An 18,128-nucleotide genomic window follows, 5' to 3' on the forward strand; every position below is an offset into this window, starting at 1 on the left:
CATGCCGCGACAGCGTGGACGTGAACCGTATGTGCCGTTGACGGACTTTGAGCGAGGGCGTATAGTGGGCATGCGGGAGGCCGGGTGGACGTACCGCCGAATTGCTCAACACGTGGGGCGTGAGGTCTCCACAGTACATCGATGTTGTCGCCAGTGGTCGGCGGAAGGTGCACGTGCCCGTCGACCTGGGACCGGACCGTAGCGACGCACGGATGCACGCCAAGACCGTAGGATCCTACGCAGTGCCGTAGGGGACCGCACCGCCACTTCCCAGCAAATTAGGGACACTGTTGCTCCTGGGGTATCGCCGAGGACCATTCGCAACCGTCTCCATGAAGCTGGGCTACGGTCCCGCACACCGTTAGGCCGTCTTCCGCTCACGCCCCAACATCGTGCAGCCCGCCTCCAGTGGTGTCGCGACAGGCGTGAATGGAGGGACGAATGGAGACGTGTCGTCTTCAGCGATGAGAGTCGCTTCTGCCTTGGTGCCAATGATGGTCGTATGCGTGTTTGGCGCCGTGCAGGTGAGCGCCACAATCAGGACTGCATACGACCGAGGCACACAGGGCCAACACCCGGCATCATGGTGTGGGGAGCGATCTCCTACACTGGCCGTACACCACTGGTGATCGTCGAGGGGACACTGAATAGTGCACGGTACATCCAAACCGTCATCGAACCCATCGTTCTACCATTCCTAGACCGGCAAGGGAACTTGCTGTTCCAACAGGACAATGCACGTCCGCATGTATCCCGTGCCACCCAACGTGCTCTAGAAGGTGTAAGTCAACTACCCTGGCCAGCAAGATCTCCGGATCTGTCCCCCATTGAGCATGTTTGGGACTGGATGAAGCGTCGTCTCACGCGGTCTGCACGTCCAGCACGAACGCTGGTCCAACTGAGGCGCCAGGTGGAAATAGCATGGCAAGCCGTTCCACAGGACTACATCCAGCATCTCTACGATCGTCTCCATGGGAGAATAGCAGCCTGCATTGCTGCGAAAGGTGGATATACACTGTACTAGTGCCGACATTGTGCATGCTCTGTTGCCTGTGTCTATGTGCCTGTGGTTCTGTCAGTGTGATCATGTGATGTATCTGACCCCAGGAATGTGTCAATAAAGTTACCCCTTCCTGGGACAATGAATTCACGGTGTTCTTATTTCAATTTCCAGGAGTGTAGCTTTTACTTACGACCAGAATTTCTTTGGGTTTTGTGAAACATCACTTGACAATATTCTGCTATGATAGTCATTTGAGGCATCACACACTGCTCTGTTGACAGCCAAACACATTTCATTCAGCGTCTCTCTATCTGTAGCCCTACGCTTCATTTAAGACCTATTATGCAGTAATCTCTGTTTCTTTAGAAGTTTCTTTACAGTGACTGTATACCATGAAAGTTCCTTCCCATTGTGAACTGTTTTATTGGGTACCTATCTATCCAGTGCATGGTCAACTATTCTTTTAAACTTGAACCAGAGACCCGTAATTCCTCAGCATGCTCCTGCCTTTTGCTAAAAGTTTCAAGTTCCTCATTGAGATATGACACTACCGATTTCTTTATCTAGTTTACTGAACATATATATCTTTTTGCTTGTTTCAGTTGTTGTTTGTACTTTGAAACGCATTGTTGCCACAACCGTGTCATGGTCACTGACAACAGTTTTGATGTGGAGATCATCAAAGAGGTCTGGTCTATTTGTTGCCATCAGATTCAGTATATTTGTGAGTGAGGTTCAGAACTAGTTAAACTCTCTAAACACACATTCATAGCAATTGTGCAAAAGCTATTGAATCCTTTTGAGTGGTTCAGTGACAGCACCTCACTAGCTTCTGTGCTTTTAGTGTCTTGTTGGCCCCAAAGTCTCCTGCACTTGGCTTCATTGTTTATTAGTGACACTGCCATTAGAGAGTAGAAAGAAAAACATTGACAGTGGACCAGAGGCATGAAAGTTCTTTCCTTCGCTGAAGCATGCAACCTCAGTGGTTGAGCTACAGCTCTAGTATAATCTTTGAGTTACTCACCCTCAAGTAGTATTTCAAATTGTACCTCCAAACATACATTACACAATATTTTAAGCATGTAATATATCTGTAGAATGTTGTACATTTGTAACTCCAAACTAGGGACTTAGCTGCTCTGTTATCTGCCCAGAGACAGTTCAAGTACACACCCACCAGTAGCATTCCATTCATTGCCTTTTAATGTAGGGTTGTCTACCATTCTCAATGGTTGTAAATGATGTACTCTGTAGTGTTGCTTTTGTTCTAAGGCAGAGCAGAGAATGAGAGACACAGCAACAGTTACGAAAAATCCTATACTTAACTTCATTCGCTTGCAAAACATAACTGCAGCCAGATCCTAAGTACAATCCAGATACCCCAAATCCGTTGCCAAGTCCATAATATGCTGTAATCACTGAGAGATGCTGAGTATTCACAGGCATATAATGTATGACTGAATGGGGGCTGATAATAATGTGTGGCGCCGTCCTATACATTTTGATAGCAGCACTGCCTTTGCTGGCCAAGGAGGCTGTGTCCATAGCGCAGCCATCAGTTGGCAGTTGTGGTAGCTGTGTGGCTACCTGTGGTAGCGGTACTTGGAATGTCTGGTGCCAACCTCTGTCTGAGGAAATGACACACCCAATGTGGCATCCATGGCGAATGACACCACAGTAAGTAAATGAGATAGCATCATAACCTGAGATTCTTCATTTGTTTCAATTCACTGAGTGAGCTTCGGTCTTATGAATGTATCCAGCAGAGAAGGTTGTTGAAAGTTGGATAAAGAGTACTATTCTGCAGGTTATAGGAATATATCAGAATACAGGAATAACAAATGCAGCAACAAAACAGGCATGCTGGAAAACTTCTGTATCTCATTGTGTTCAGTGACGTCGATAATGATAATGGAGACTGAAGAAAAAGATAGTTTGGAATGAGGGAGAATGAACTGTCTGAGGCACTCTTCCTTCTTGTCATTGATAAAATGTATTCTATCTTGCCTTCTAATTGTGCAATGTTCTTTAAAACATAGGTTTCTGCTACCGAGTAGAGCCACCAGTATGATGCCTGTGCCATTACCCTAACAATCTGTAACATTTTGACATTTCAATTTGTATCCTCACTAGGAGATACAATGTGGTTTGACTGTCAACATGACCTCTGTTTTAAGCAATAATAGTATGCCTGACACCTCTTAAAATTCTGTGAAAAAACAAATCTTATCCCCAAAGTTTTAGGGGTGTGAATGTATTCAGTGTGTTTTGAAGCTAGCTGTTGTTACCTGAGTGCTAAATCTTGAATATTTCAGAAGAGGGAGAAAAAGAAAGAAAGAGAAAACACCAGCTAGCCAATCGCTACCTGATTTAAGTAGTTATTTACCATTGACAATTTGCAGTTTCTGCCTGTTGCGGTAACCATTTTTACCTTGTAAATGTGATACAGTGGAACTTAAGCTGTTAAGAAAGCCTTTGAGAGTACTTGTCAGTACATATTACACACAGGTCATTATGACCCCTCTACCATTGGAGTGAGCGTGCCAAAAACACATGAATGGCATGTGACATGGTGCAGGACACTACTTTCAGAGATACAGAGAGACTGTTCAGTCAGCTCAATATGAGTTAAGAGTCTTGGTCAGAAAGCAGATTGCAATGACTGCTGGCTGGGAACATGCGAATGAATTTCATAGAAACAAAGACTTGTTGGCTGTTCATCTGTTGCCACAGTTAACTATCTGTCCAGTTGCTCAAATGACTGTGAAACCACTCACATATAACAAGACTTTTACAGTTTTGTCTCAGTCAAGAAGCAGGGTATCTGAAGGTTACAGCTATGTAGTTGGATTTTTAGTATTCTGTCATGCAATTGCCAACAATTGCAGACAGTGCTGGGGAAAGCAGAGTGTTCCAAGACACATTGCTTATGGCACATTATTATAAATGGGGCTACTACCTTTTTAATCTAATGACATCTTCATTTAGTAAATTGGAGTGAAAACAATGTAGCTGCTGCATGCAGCAGTGGCAATTAGTCTTTATTGGTATGACATCTTCAAGTAAAATGCCACCTAACATGTGCCCCTATGTTGTATACAGCTGATAGTGACAGTGTTATGGTATGGGTAGGGGTCATTCCTGCATCCCTGGTGGCTTGTGATTGTGAGAGGGCAATATTTTTTAATTCAGATTAGTAATTTGAATTTTATCATTATGAAACCAAATGCTCTGACTTTTATGAATACAGTAACACCTATTTCTTAGTAACATCCAGTGATATATCAGCAGAATTCCATCCTTCCTTAATATATTACTACATGAGAAAAGTTAGGAGTGCCACTGATAGCATCACATACATCTTGATGCTAGATTGTCCACAATTTCTTCGCTCTGTGGTTATTCTAGTTCTTCATCTTGATTTTTGTGCCTTCCTAGTGAAACAAAAATAATCAATCTCTGATGATTTTCTTACTCAGTGATGGCCTTCCTGGATGTACCATACTGTAAATTGAAGGTCCTTTCTCATTTTTGCGATGGAATAGCTCAGTGTTTAAATGTCAGACTACAGGTCCTTAGTCAGTTCTAGGTTTTTGTCTGTTGCTTACCAATTCTTTCTCCACTGGCAATGAGTTTGGAGGATGGTAAGTACATGAAATCCAACAAAACCATTCCTAGCAAAACACTTTGGTGTTCAAACTGGCCTTTGGAGTGAGGGCAGCTTTATCTTTTATCTGAATGACTTAAAATGGGTTTCACAGTGTAATGACTGTAAACTGGAAAATATTGTGAAGTAGATGCCTGTGCATAATAATGGTTACATTGATGGTATGTAGATGGGGTTGCTAAAGGTTCTGGAAATCGGAGAATATCAGTGAATTTAAAACACTTCAGAGAAGTCAGGGAAATATCAGGGAAATTTGAGGAAAAAAAGAAACACTGGAAAAATCTCATTTTTGTCTCAGTAATGAAATGGTTTGTGTACTGAGGTGTCGTACATTGTTGCTGGATGGGAGCAGCTGAGTACTTGCGCCGCTTCCCTACTCTCTCATTCCTACTGCTTCTCCCCTTCCCGCCACTCCCCTGCCACCACTTACTGCCATTAGCCTAGCAGCTGCCGACGAGAGGTTGGGGAGGCTGTGATTCTCAGAGACTGTAGACGAAGCGGCCAGAGATGACAGTTGTGTGTGCTTGGGTTGTATCTGAGTGATGGTGTGAATGTGTGTGTGCGCACTTCTGTTTTCTGACAAAAGCTGTGGCTGAAAATTTACTTGTGAGAGAGTGGTTGTCTTTTCTACATGCCTGTCTGCAGCTCAGCAAACATCTTTACATGGAGTTGCTACCTATCCTCATTATTTTTGATAGAGCATTTGAACTCGTTATCTGTTGCATAGATTGATCATTGTGATCTCATTTCATCAACAAGCTTTCTGTGGCTCGTGAATAGCTGGCCACATGAGTGGATTTCCTCGACGGGCGAAACCAGAGGCTGTTTCTGTGGGTATCTGTAATGGATAGGGCCTGCCTGTGTGAAGCCATTCAGTTCCCACTAATGTGCAGGCCCTGCCCGTCGGATTTAGTCTCACCGATCTGCCTGCAGGCCGGGTCTGTTTGTGTGTGGTGTAATGCAGTGGATTTTCATGGTTTATCCTTGGACCCAGGACTGTAATGCTCCTCAGCATGGGCGAGGGATTTCAGGAATTGTGACTGTCTCACAACAAGTATGTTGTGCAGAGTGGCATTCTATAGCATTTTATTTGTTCTAGTACATTTTGACACTTCTAAGGTAGTTTATATGTTAAAAAGTATGGATGATAATAAGAAGAAAATGATGTCAGTCTCTGGCAGTTTGTACACTATGTACTCATATATTTCTCAAAAGAAAAATCATACAATAGGTGTAAAATAATAAATATAACACAGTGGGTAATAACTGACAAAACCAACATAGTAGAACCAACATTTTATTGGTGCTTACCTGTAGTATTGGTTTACATAATTATTCCCTGCCTTATACGCTTCTTTCAAGAGGCCTACTTTTTTCTGAGTTTAGTTTTTGAATCAGTGAATGTATTTCAAATCACTAGTGATTTTAATGAAACACATAGCATTTGGCTTGCTTTCCCATCTAAAAACAGTTCATTACAAAAGATGTTGATGTTAGTACTTAAGATCTTTGCTCACATCAGCAAATGCGATCTACTTGCAAGTTTTTTTTAAATGTTTCCTCATTTGCACTATTGTTTCCTGTACCATAGCTGCAAAGACAGTGTCAACTTATGTCTTAATATGAGATCTCAAAACTTGTTAGGGAAAAATTCTAAAACTTGTCTGGAAATCAGGGAAATATCAGGGAATTTCACTTGGAGAAACTTGTGGCAACCCTGGTGGAGCAGGTAAATTAATTGTTTTGATAGTGTCATTGTTGATAATTTTGAACTGAAATAAATTCTGTTTTTAAGTGTTACAGTAGCATTTGTGTACATTGTTTTTTGGCGAAATATGAAATAAAATTATTAGTATTCAGATTAATGTTTCAGATGAGGCCAGTGAATGGTCACATAAAAGTGATGGGCAGTGTGGCCCTTGTGTCTCAGCAGGCATGGATCTTTAATGATACTGTGAGAGAAAATATCCTGTTTGGATTGCCTTATCACGAAGAGAGGTACAGAGATGTCATTACATGCTGTAGTCTGCAACGTGACTTAGAGCTCCTTGCTAATGGAGACAAAACAGAAATTGGAGAAAGAGGATCTAACTTAAGGTAAGTGTATGAAAGTCAAAGGAAGGAAATAAAAGTAGTAAAATGTGAACAAAGAATTGGCTTACATGTTCACAGTCATGTTGACAAGAGAATGAACTATACTCTGAGATGATTGATTGCTTACTTATGCGATGGCTTAAATGGAGAGCCTAATTTTTCATGGTATGGTCTGGTCTGTATATGAACTAGGAATTTATCTCACAATTTTTGCTACCCAATTTATTCAGTTTTTACTGTTGATAGTGGTTACACAAATTCTTAAATTTTTTTTTGCAGTGGAGGACAAAAACAGAGAATAAACTTGGCACGAGCAGTGTATGCTAATAAAGACATCTATTTGCTAGATGATCCATTGAGTGCTGTTGATGCAAAGGTAGCAAGAAATATTTTTAATCATTGCATTAAATCAAAGCTTTCTGGGAAAACTATTCTCTTGGTTACACATGGAATGCAGGTAAGGGGGAAAAAATCTTTGTCTCATTACATGACTCACACATTCAAAGTTTGTGACATAAATGACTTGTCAGTTGTAGCGCGTCAGTTGTAGCGCTGTATGTAGACTAACAAAATTAATTTGAAGTTATATTCTATATTAAGGATCAGCAGACATAGTCACCTAAGTTAGTGGATACATACAGGTGCTTACAGATACAGTTTTACATGGTTATCACTTAAGAAATCACTATGCCGGCATATGATTTGTGCTGTATACGGGAACAATTCAGTAATGGCTTGAGCAAGTCAAAAATGGTTTAGTCTGTTTTGAGCTGGGAATTTCATTCAAACAGACAAACCATGATCTGAATGGCTAATGGTTACAGACATGGAATGGCTTAATGACTTGATAGCCAACAATCCACGAATGACAATGCGGGTGTTGGCACTGGAGCTCAGTGTCATTTGTGCTACTGTAGCCAGAAACTTGAAGAAGCTGGGTTACATAAATATTCACGTTGTATGGGTTCCTCATGAACCGAATAAAGTGAATCTGATTCAGCACTTGTCCTTCTGTGACTCTTTATTGAGATACAGTCAGAATGCTCCTTTTCTAGAACGGGTGGTAACTGAAGATGAGATGTGGATCATGTACAATAATGCTCGGAAGAGTAAATCGTGGCGCAAGACAGGGCAGCCACCACTATTGGTTCCTAAACCAGAGTTGCATCCAAAAAGGAATCTGCTGTGCATCTGATGGGATTGCAGAGTCGTACTATATTATGAACTACTTTTGAATGCTACTATCACTACCAAGACACACTGCTCACAGTTGGATCGTCTCAAGGCAGCCATTGATGAGAAACAACAGGATTTAGTACTCGATTATCTCTTTCACCATGACAACACCAGACCACATAGCTATATGGTGACCTGTCAAAAGCTGCATTCTTTTGAGTGAGGTGTGTTATCTCAACTGCCATATTTCCAGGATTGTCCCTTCTGACTTTCATCTGTTCCATTCCCTGCAGAATTTCCTGAATGGCAAACACCTTACCTCCTTGGAGGGCTGCAGACTGATCCTCAGAGAGGTCATCAGCATGAAAACCCCCAAATTTTGGAAAAATGGCATTTATAAGCTTCCAGAGAAATAGAAATACATTATCAACCATAAAGGTGTATACTGCAGGAAATAAATAGTTCATCTACAAAACTGATCCTCCTAATTTAGTTATATTGTGCATGACCTTGTGTGTGAAGTGTGTAAGGAGATATGCTGGCAAACACTCTGTCATAGCTGTGCATTGGGGACTTGTGTTCCCAGGAATTCTTTGTTGTTGAACTGTAATGAAAAGTGAATGAACTTATTTGACAATCCACATCTTTCAAATATTTTCAAGACAGTTGGTAACAATAGGACACTTTTCCCATTTCATTTTGTTTATATTTTTTATGAATTTGTCAAATTTCAACACATTTTAGTTGATCTGGGTAACAGCCCTTGTTAAAAGACTGATTATAAGGGAGAGTGGATACGCGTTACTATGAGAGACTATTTTTTTATTATTCTGGTGGGAACATTATCCAACCTCACAGCTTAAATGTTTGGGTACATTAAAATACTTGCATCATAGCTTGAAAGCTTTAAACATTAGAAAATTGAAAACCTCTGAAATTTTTCTCTATCAATGTGGGATTTGTAGTTGGTTGTGAACAGTTACCCTTTTCATTATAGTTTATGAAGAAGTCATTGCAGGATCTGGAATCTGCAACAGCTGTACCATCTATCACCAGTTTAGAGGGACATTTTTTCTGTATTTCTCTGACAATTTCACTTGTTATAACAGACTAAACAACTTTTGATATAATCACGAAGTCTTCTGCGATAGATCTATTGTGTTAAATGCTCTTGGAGCACATGTGATAATTCTCAATAAAAATGTGTGTCAGTATCCATCGTTGTAGTCATCAGGAAAACCATTGACTGTCAAAGAAGTTAAGGAATTGCAAAAATGTAATTTATGAAGAAGGGTCCCTTGTAATCACAGATTATTTTGGCACCCTGGAGGTATAATAAGGGAATTTGTCATGACATCACAAACTTGACACCCGCTTGTCCCAAACATTAACTTCTGACGAAAGAATTCTGATCAAAAGTGCCAGCTTCTGTCACTTACAAATGTACTAATTCGTCTTATATAATCTAGAGCATACAGGAGTCACATTTCATTCATAAGTGCACTTGTTTATTTAACATTTTCTTTTATATAATTAATTTTGGTTGCACTGTTTACTTTTACTGTAATGGTGTTATTTATGTAATTTGACTTTTAGACTTTTTGTCGGTCCAAGTCAAAAAGTCCTCCGGGTGAGTGCTGTGAGAAAGGAATATTGGAAACAGACCAATCATAGCGAAATATCAAATGCACTCGCATTGTCTTTATTTCTATCATAATCTATCCAATTGTGCATTGTCTCAATGTGAAGTGCCTGTCCCAACACTCTGCTGAGTCTGAATCCCAATCTCTGTTAAAATTTTTTACTCATGTTCTAATTTCCACTGCCTCTTTGGTAATTGAGTCACAGTTGTTTCTAAGTGTGGCCTAGAATCTGTATCTGCTAATAAAAAGATTTTATACTTTGTTAGGCTGTGTTTGACAGCAGAAGATTTTTCTAGGTATCTGTATTCTATGTGCCATTGATGTTTGGTACAGTGCTGGGAAATGCTTAGAATAGACTTATGCGGTACTGTTGCCACATGGAGAATTGTAAACACCTGGTACTCTGAGGCCACTGCCATTCTTCGCAGTGCATAAAATCTTTTGATTTTCTTAGGCGGTCAAAACGAGTTTTAATCTCACATCTGTTTAAGATTAATTTGATTTTGCTCGATGTTGATCCACATAATGGAAGAGACATCATGTTCTGATCTTGTAGTGTTGCATGGCTATACAATATTTGGATTTGTGTTTTCCTGAGAAAACTGGCTTCATTTCATGTGTCTGAAGCCATTTTGTTTGAACACAGAGGTTAGATGGTTTATTACGGCATTGAGATTGTTCCTGTCTAATAAGCTTTTAACTCTGTATATCAAAGTATTCAACATAACTCTAGTTCGGGCAGGATTATGGAAATTGTGCCTTTTGAGATAGTGGTTTGTGTGGATTGGGTTAAGATACACTGAGTGGCCAAGTAGACTAGCTAACTTCCATTCAACCAGTTTCCTCCTCCTAAGTCTAGGCACTGTAATTTCTTTTGTTACCTGTGAGCTATTTTTATGAGATGCACCCCATAGGCAAAGTGTTAATTGAATACACTTGTTAATTCAGTTGAGAAGTTACTGTAGTTGTCAGAGTGTCATGGGTTTGCTGGCAGGCAACAAGGTGAGACCCAGTCTTTCGGTTCTCTCTCTCTCTCTCTCTCTCTCTCTCTCTCTCTCTCTCTCTCGAATAAGGTTGGTAGGCCAGGGTACACCCTTGATAGTGTACCATTGGATTAAAAATAACAGTGTCACGGAAACTTCCTGGCAGATTAAAACTGTGTGCCGGACAGAGACTCGAACTCTGTGAGGATGGGACACGAGTCGTGCTTTGGTAGCTCAGATGGTAGAGCACTTGCCCGCGAAAGGCAAAGGTCCCAAATTCGAGTCTCGCTCTGGTACACAATTTTAATCTTGCAGGAAGTTTCATATCAACGCACACTCTGCTGCAGAGTGAAAATCTCATTCTGGAAACAGTGTCACAGTTCACAGCACACTACATCCTATAGTAGTACTGAGCAAAGAAGGAAAGAAAAAACCAGAAACTGTTCCCTTCTGTAACACCACAAAGTACAGTGTTGACATCATTGCTCAAACAGTCGGAAAATATTCAGATAAGGTCACCATTCAGGATATGGCCAATGTGTGTCTTTTAATTATCCTAGACATGGCAGCTATAAATGTGTAGATCGTCTACAGTCAAGTAACTGGAAGAGCAACATGTTTGTTCTGCAGCTGGTAGATGGATTCACTAACAGGAAACAACAAATGATCAAAGAAATGGCTGTAGGATCGGACAGATCAGAAGAGTGAAAGAAATGTCAATTTAGGATGTGCAAAGGAAACAAGACAAATGACATCTGTAATAAATGTAAAAGAAAGCTGTGTGCAGAAAATCTGTATGAAAAGTGGGAATTCAGTGTTGAGAAGCAAACAAGTGAAATGAATGAAAGAATGTCAGGAACTTCAGAAATAGGTCACATTTCTCAGTAGATGTGTAACATTTTGTATCCAAAATTGTAATCTAAAAATATTATAACTTTTGAGGTAAAAGTTTGCTTGAAGTGTGTGTGTATCACATGCAAATGAATGGAGAAAAGTATGTCTTACCTTAGCTATGTTGTGGATTTTTAATACAAATCACTTTATGGGTCAAAGGATCCTTCCCACTGTTCTAGGGGTGTCACATTTTATACTCTTCTGGTTGTAAACTTTGAACAGAAATGTTTAATGTAGTTTGTCGAATTTGATTATTCACACAAGACCAGTCTGCCACATCATATCTCATTGACAGATTTGTAGTCAGCAGAAACGCTAAGATAACAACAAATTTTTCGATAAATGCACTGGAATCTTGGCTGTAAACATTTATCCCGCTGTGAGAAGAAAGCAGTCCCTTTTGTAGAATCTGGACATTGTTTCTCTATATTGCTGATCAGGTTTCTGAACTTTGTCTCATGCTTAATAATAGCTGACACAATTGTGTTCTCTTTGGTATAGTTTGATACAAATTTTGAAGTCTTGCGTGCATGGCTGACTCCAAATAATTTCCTGTTGTTTTCATGGTTTATTTGTTTTTGAATGCCTACAGAGCTTTTGTTTGTAAATACCCCTTTTGTTTTTGAGTGTCTACTTCTACATGTGATTTGTAACCCAGAAGTGTTTCCATCTACATTTTCAGATAAAAACTTTTTATTGTTTATGTTTTTGTTACATGTAGGTCACTGTTTTTCATCTGCTATTATACTTTTTTCCCTGAAAAGTCATCTTCTATTTTTGCAGATGCAGAATCTTTTTTCATTAAATGCATTACAATTGTTACAAAACACTGACTTTTACCCACTTTTGAAATATTGCTGTTTCACAGAATTTTACATTTGTGTTCTAGAGCAGTGCTTTTCATTTGTAATGTTTCAGCATCACAAGTATTTGAAGCTTTGCCTCTGATGGTATTTAAATAATTTTTTTTGGACATTACTGTTACACAAGACATAAGAGTAGTTTACATTTACCAGCTTTATGTTTATTTCATAGCAGTTTTGAAGAAACCACCACATTTGCGCTAGATGCATTTCCTCACTTTGTGTTAACAATGTAGGAAAAGACATACTTACAACTGTTACCATGTCGTAACTCTTATCAGAGTGATTTATATCTTTTAGTTTGTTCAGAACCATCTTTTCACTTTCACTGTGTTGTTCAGTATGTGTTTAAGTGAAAGTTTTTACATGATGCTGTGAAAGAATAATGAGAAAATGTTAGCAAATCATTTAGCTGTAGCCCAGCAACACTACAACAACATCTCCTTGTTCACCTAGTATGACCTGAAACTAAACAGTCTGTGCAGCTAACATTTTCATAAATTAGTTATATGTATGGCAAATTTTGCAGCTAAGATTGATTGGTATTTTGTATCCATTACTATTGCCTTGTGTGTCGGCTTGAAACGTTTTTACCAGTACTATCATCTCAGAATTGATAGTTACTATTTTCCTTTTTAAGATTGAACTTTCTCTGCAGATAATTTCCAGAAATAAAGGCCATAGATGTTTCACTTCTTTTATTATTGAAATATCTATACATGCTGCAATAAACAGTTTAGATGAATGTACTAGATATGTGACCATGTGATTTTACTCGTTTCTTAGATTATGATTTCTGTGTTTTAGGTTCTCTTTACAGGCTGGAACAGACCGTGCTTGTCATAATAGTTTCAGCTAATCTAAAATGGCAAGACATTTCAAGATCGTGAAATGTGTACCAGAACATGATATTTTACAGAGAATTTCAATGCTGACTGTGTTTGAGTGTCCTGCTTATTATTGTTTACCATTCATACAAGTGGCAAAATATTGAAAGCATTTGATATAAAACCAATAAACAAAGATTCATCTAAACATTGTAGTGAAATTTAACAATAAAAAATACCAGTTAGGTACATACCACAAAAGAAAAGTTTGCATCACAGAACCATAAACAGTGACAATGCTCATAATTTTAGAGAGAAATTCTTGGAAGAATGCGTGGGAAAAATTCGTAAATCATAGACTGTAGATGTGAAATTTATCTTGTAACAGATGCTACAGCACTATGAGTCTTGTTTTTCCACAAAATAAACACAGATAAAATAGAACAGAAAAGGGATAAAGAATAGATAATTCCTGGAGTTAAAGTATCTTGTGCTAAGAAGAAAGAGCTCTGCCTAGTTCAGTAGACAAGCTGTACTTAAAGAGTTGAAAATACACTACCATCAGTCTTATAAAATCACTGTCTGTTATTAAAAAAGCAAAACACATGAACTATGTTTAAAAATAAAACACCCCAAGATTAAGGCAAAAACAAGTTGGAACATTATTAAATAAGAAACAAACATATAAAGCAAACTAAATGATATTGAACATTCGTAAATTGTGACACTTTCAAATGATTGGTGACCAAATTCAGTGATTCACTTCCACACAGTGGCAGTAAGAACTGCAACCACTGAAAACAATCAAATACGGATACTTTAAATTTTCAAGTAAAGACACTGTGTTCTTCATCAACTGACATTAGCACCTAAAGAGATTACAAAATATGTCTGGTCACTAAAAGATAGTAATTGCGGTAGGTTAGTGTGTGTTTCAAGCAGAATATTAAAAGTTTGTGCTGATATGTTAGGGTTAAACTTAAGCTAACTTGTTAATCAATCAATGAATGAAGGCACGTTACCTGATAGAATAGAATTAAATTTGCTGTAGTTACATTTACCTATAAAACTGGTGGTGGCCAGACTACCTCAAATCACACATTGATTCACTCTTTCGATTCCCTTCAAAACTATTTAAGAAAATGACCTATAACAGGATACTTTTATATTTAGCAGAGCAGAACTTGTTAATTGTCTCTGTATTTGGGCTTATTAAACAGGGTGTATACGACCTGCGACAACCGGGAGATCCGGAAAAAACCCGGGAATAATTTCATCCGGGAGAAAACCGGGAAAAACCTGGGAATTTTTTAGAATTCCGGTATTTTTTTGTTTTAGTTTTCAGTTAAATTTTTGTCATTTTGACTAGTAAGAAATAATATTCAAACAAAGGATATAACTGTATCCCACTACTGCAGAATAATACTGCAGCAATAAAACATGAACGAGAGAAATAAACTAAAATAAAACTTAAGTTGCAAAGGAAATATGCCATGTACAACAACAAAACACAGTGCTCGTACAAGCATCTGCCAGCAGCAAAATGAGTCAGCGGCTTTAGGAAGACTATGCAATGCTTCATAACAACAAATTGCCTCCGATGAGCGTGACGTCACAACTATTTACATTAGATTCGTGTGAGCAGTTGCGTGCGGGCCCATACGCATGCGCAGTTGCGTCGCGTGTCTGTAGTACCTTCTCCCGCTTCTGGCTACTAAAGTGTGTCTGTTAGCTACAGTATATAAGCAGTAGCAGCAAGATGCTATTCGGAAAAATTTTACTGTCGCGCACAAGCTGCCATATTCACTAGGAGCGAACCAGCGTATCTGGCCCGGGCGGCAATTTCTGTCAAGCATTAATCGCCTTGCAGAACAATGAAGTTATTTTTGTCTGTTTGCTAATGAAAAGTGGTTTTTATTAATCTTTTCCGCTGAGGCAGTCAATTTTTTTGCGACGAAATGCTTAATTCCACACTTTTAGCTAGTTTAAACTGTTCTCTGAATTTCAAAAGTGTGTGTTTTTGTCTTCTTGCAAGTATGGCATTATGCCATAATAAAGAACCAAAAATGAAATAATACAGTAATGGTATTCCAAGAAAATTTACAACCGAATCTGGACGTACGAATGTGCACTTTAAACCGAATTATGCACGTTATTATGGTTCACGAAATTATGATGCTCTTGGAATATCCTCGGATGTCTTGTTTCTTTTATGACGTAATGTAAGATCTTTTAATGTTTTACACGTACGAACATACGGGCTCTTGCGACATCGTATTTGCGCAAGGGGTGTGATGCTTGCAATTGGCGCTCTCTGGCAACTGCTGAAACAATCCTCTTTCTAACAGATCGCGGGAAAATATTGCGAATGATTGACTGAAAAGTGTTACTTTCAAAGTAAATTTCCTTTTACCCAAGATGAACTATGTGCGATAAATTTCTTTAATCACAGAGCGTTTGACTCTCATTTAAAAATCAACTCTTTGAGAATGACCATTTAGAAAAATTTCGAGCCCAGACGATCATACATTTATGTTGTTATTAAAAATTTTACTGGCACATTTATGAGATGTATCTTAAAGTGTAACACGCGCAAAAAAGATCAATGTTATACGTGAAAGTTAAGCTTCTCTTGCAGCTTATTAATCGTTGATACCAATATTGTATGTGAAAGCTTTGCTTTTCTTGTAGCAACACTATGTATATTAATTTAAACCATTAACTTTTCCTATTTGTGTGTACGCGCTACTTAACAGTGATAATGTTATTGGCTGACGGCATGACGTGTCCTTTGCTTTGAATATCCGCTGTATCGGCTGGCGAGATCATGTGGCATGAACTATGACTGGCTTACAAAAGTGCGTTGCAATCTCTATAAACTGATACGTTTTACAGTTCCGAGGAAAAGTATACTGTCACTTAACACGGAAAAAAGTGTATTTTCACCCAGGAGAAAGTGTATTTTTAACCGGGAAATCCGGGAATTTTTGTTCCTTGTCTACGTATACACCCTGTTAAAGCATTTTCCACAGAGAAAGCAGCATAAGACATCACAAATGAAGTCCTGGTGGAGCTAAATAAGAAAAATTATGTTGTTGATATGCTTTCTGAGGTGGCTAAAGCCTTTGTTCGTGTGGATCACAAAAATCTGCTTGGAAAACTAAAGTATTTGGTGTCACTGACATTCCTCTTATAGCAATAGAAGTATCTTCATAATAGAAAGCAGAATACTCATAGTATGCAAATCCAGACAGCCAGTAATGACTTGTTTGCATCAAACGTAGACATTGATGACCATACACTAAATTAAACATACTGTGTAAAATTTCTTGTACACCAGTTAGATAACAAAGTTAAAACGGAACCAGCACATAGATAAACTATGGTTAATCATGTTTTGCACTTTGAAGAATCTCAGACTGTGTTAATCTAAAAACAAATATGTTGTCTTATTCTGCATATTTTGGCTTCTTGCCTTATAGTACTATCTTCTGGGTCAGTACAGGTGAAGTAATAAAAATGTTCAGTCAGCAGAAGTGAGCTGTTAGATATTGCATAAAGTGGATTACCTTACAGTTTGTAGGTTTTTTTTAAGATCATTAGATTTGTACACCCACTTCACAAATCATTTACTACATACTGATCCTTGTTGCTGACACTAGAGATCTATTTTAAAGGAACTGTGATGTACACAACCACAATAAAAATATATATAAAAAAAAAAATTTCGTGTAGACTCTGCCTTCTTTTCTTGGGTTGACGTCTGAGTTACCTGCTCTGGTACGAAGATAGTTAACAAGCTTCCGTCTAACATAAAACCTAAAAAATTGGAATCTCAGCGAGTTGCAAAGAAAACTGGGCACAAAACTTATTAGTCACTCTTTCTACAAATTATCTGATTATCTATAGTTAAGGATACGTGCATGGCAAGTTGAAGTTTTCATGACAGCCCTGTGTGACAAGTTGTCGTGTATTGTAAACAGGTCTTGGTGTTTACAGATTTAGGTAATTATTGTCTTTGAAAGATATGATAGTAAGCGAGTAAATATTAAGCTGCCGAATGGGGAAACGACAGCTGTCTGATAATGACCAGCAGGCAGCTGATTGTTTCAAGAAACAGCATTCTTCTTAATTAAAGTTAGCTGACATAAGCATGAATAAAATTGAGCAGTATAATGTTGGTGTATTGTTAATGTGGTATACAGATTGAAGTTTCCAAGAATCGCTTGTATTTTGTAGATGTATACTTTGACTTGTTTGCAAACCTGAAGGTTCTCTTTATTGAGTTCTACAGAATATGTTGGGTGGATGGATGAATAAACAGATGAATGAATGATTGGTCTCTCAGACCACAGCTTGAGAGCAACATGTGTTGCAAGGATGAGGGGAGACAAAGATCTGCTTGTTATCACAACTGGGAGATCCCTCTCAACCTGAGATCTGAGTGATGCATTACTCCTTTTTAACTGTCCTCGTGCTATTGTTCTTTCTTCCTTGAGAAAGGAACAGCTCTGAAAGCTAGAACAGTTGTTTCTACTTTTGTGTGTGCATTTTAACACAATGGTATTTTACATTCTGAAGGTAATTACTGGCCAGTCATTCTATGAGGGAAGATCAGAAAGCAGCACATCATAATTTTAGAATAAAAAAATTTAATAGGTAACAAAACAAAAATAATCACAAATGAAGTTACATATTTTACCTATTTTTCCACATAGCACCAACTTTCTCAACATATGTCTCCCATCATGATACCAGTTTCAGTATGTCCCGTTCGTAGAAGTCCATTCGATTGGAGTATAGCCATTTGTGGACTGCTGATTTCACTTCCACATCTATCGCAAAACGTTGGGCAGCAAGAAATTTCTTCATGGGAACAAACAGATAAAAGTCCGATGGCCCAAGGTCCGGACCGTATGGTGGATGCTGGAGCACTTTCCACCCAAATTTGGCCATTTTTCTCACAAGGTGGAGCAGC

The 18,128-nt window shown here is 38.6% G+C and overlaps 1 protein-coding gene across 2 annotated transcripts in view; it reads left to right on the top strand.

Moving 5' to 3' along the window:
* LOC126248684 (ATP-binding cassette sub-family C member 5-like) overlaps nt 1–18,128 on the top strand; it is a 288,000-nt gene that overhangs the window by 153,265 nt on the left and 116,607 nt on the right. For both annotated transcript variants that reach the window (XM_049949958.1, XM_049949966.1), the window contains 2 exons: nt 6,544–6,767; nt 7,044–7,221. In XM_049949958.1, coding sequence (XP_049805915.1) covers nt 6,544–6,767; nt 7,044–7,221 — 402 coding nt within the window. The remainder of the gene's footprint in view (nt 1–6,543; nt 6,768–7,043; nt 7,222–18,128) is intronic.

This window comes from Schistocerca nitens, chromosome 1 (genome assembly GCF_023898315.1).
Source record: "Schistocerca nitens isolate TAMUIC-IGC-003100 chromosome 1, iqSchNite1.1, whole genome shotgun sequence".
NCBI classification, from domain to species: Eukaryota; Metazoa; Arthropoda; class Insecta; order Orthoptera; family Acrididae; genus Schistocerca; species Schistocerca nitens.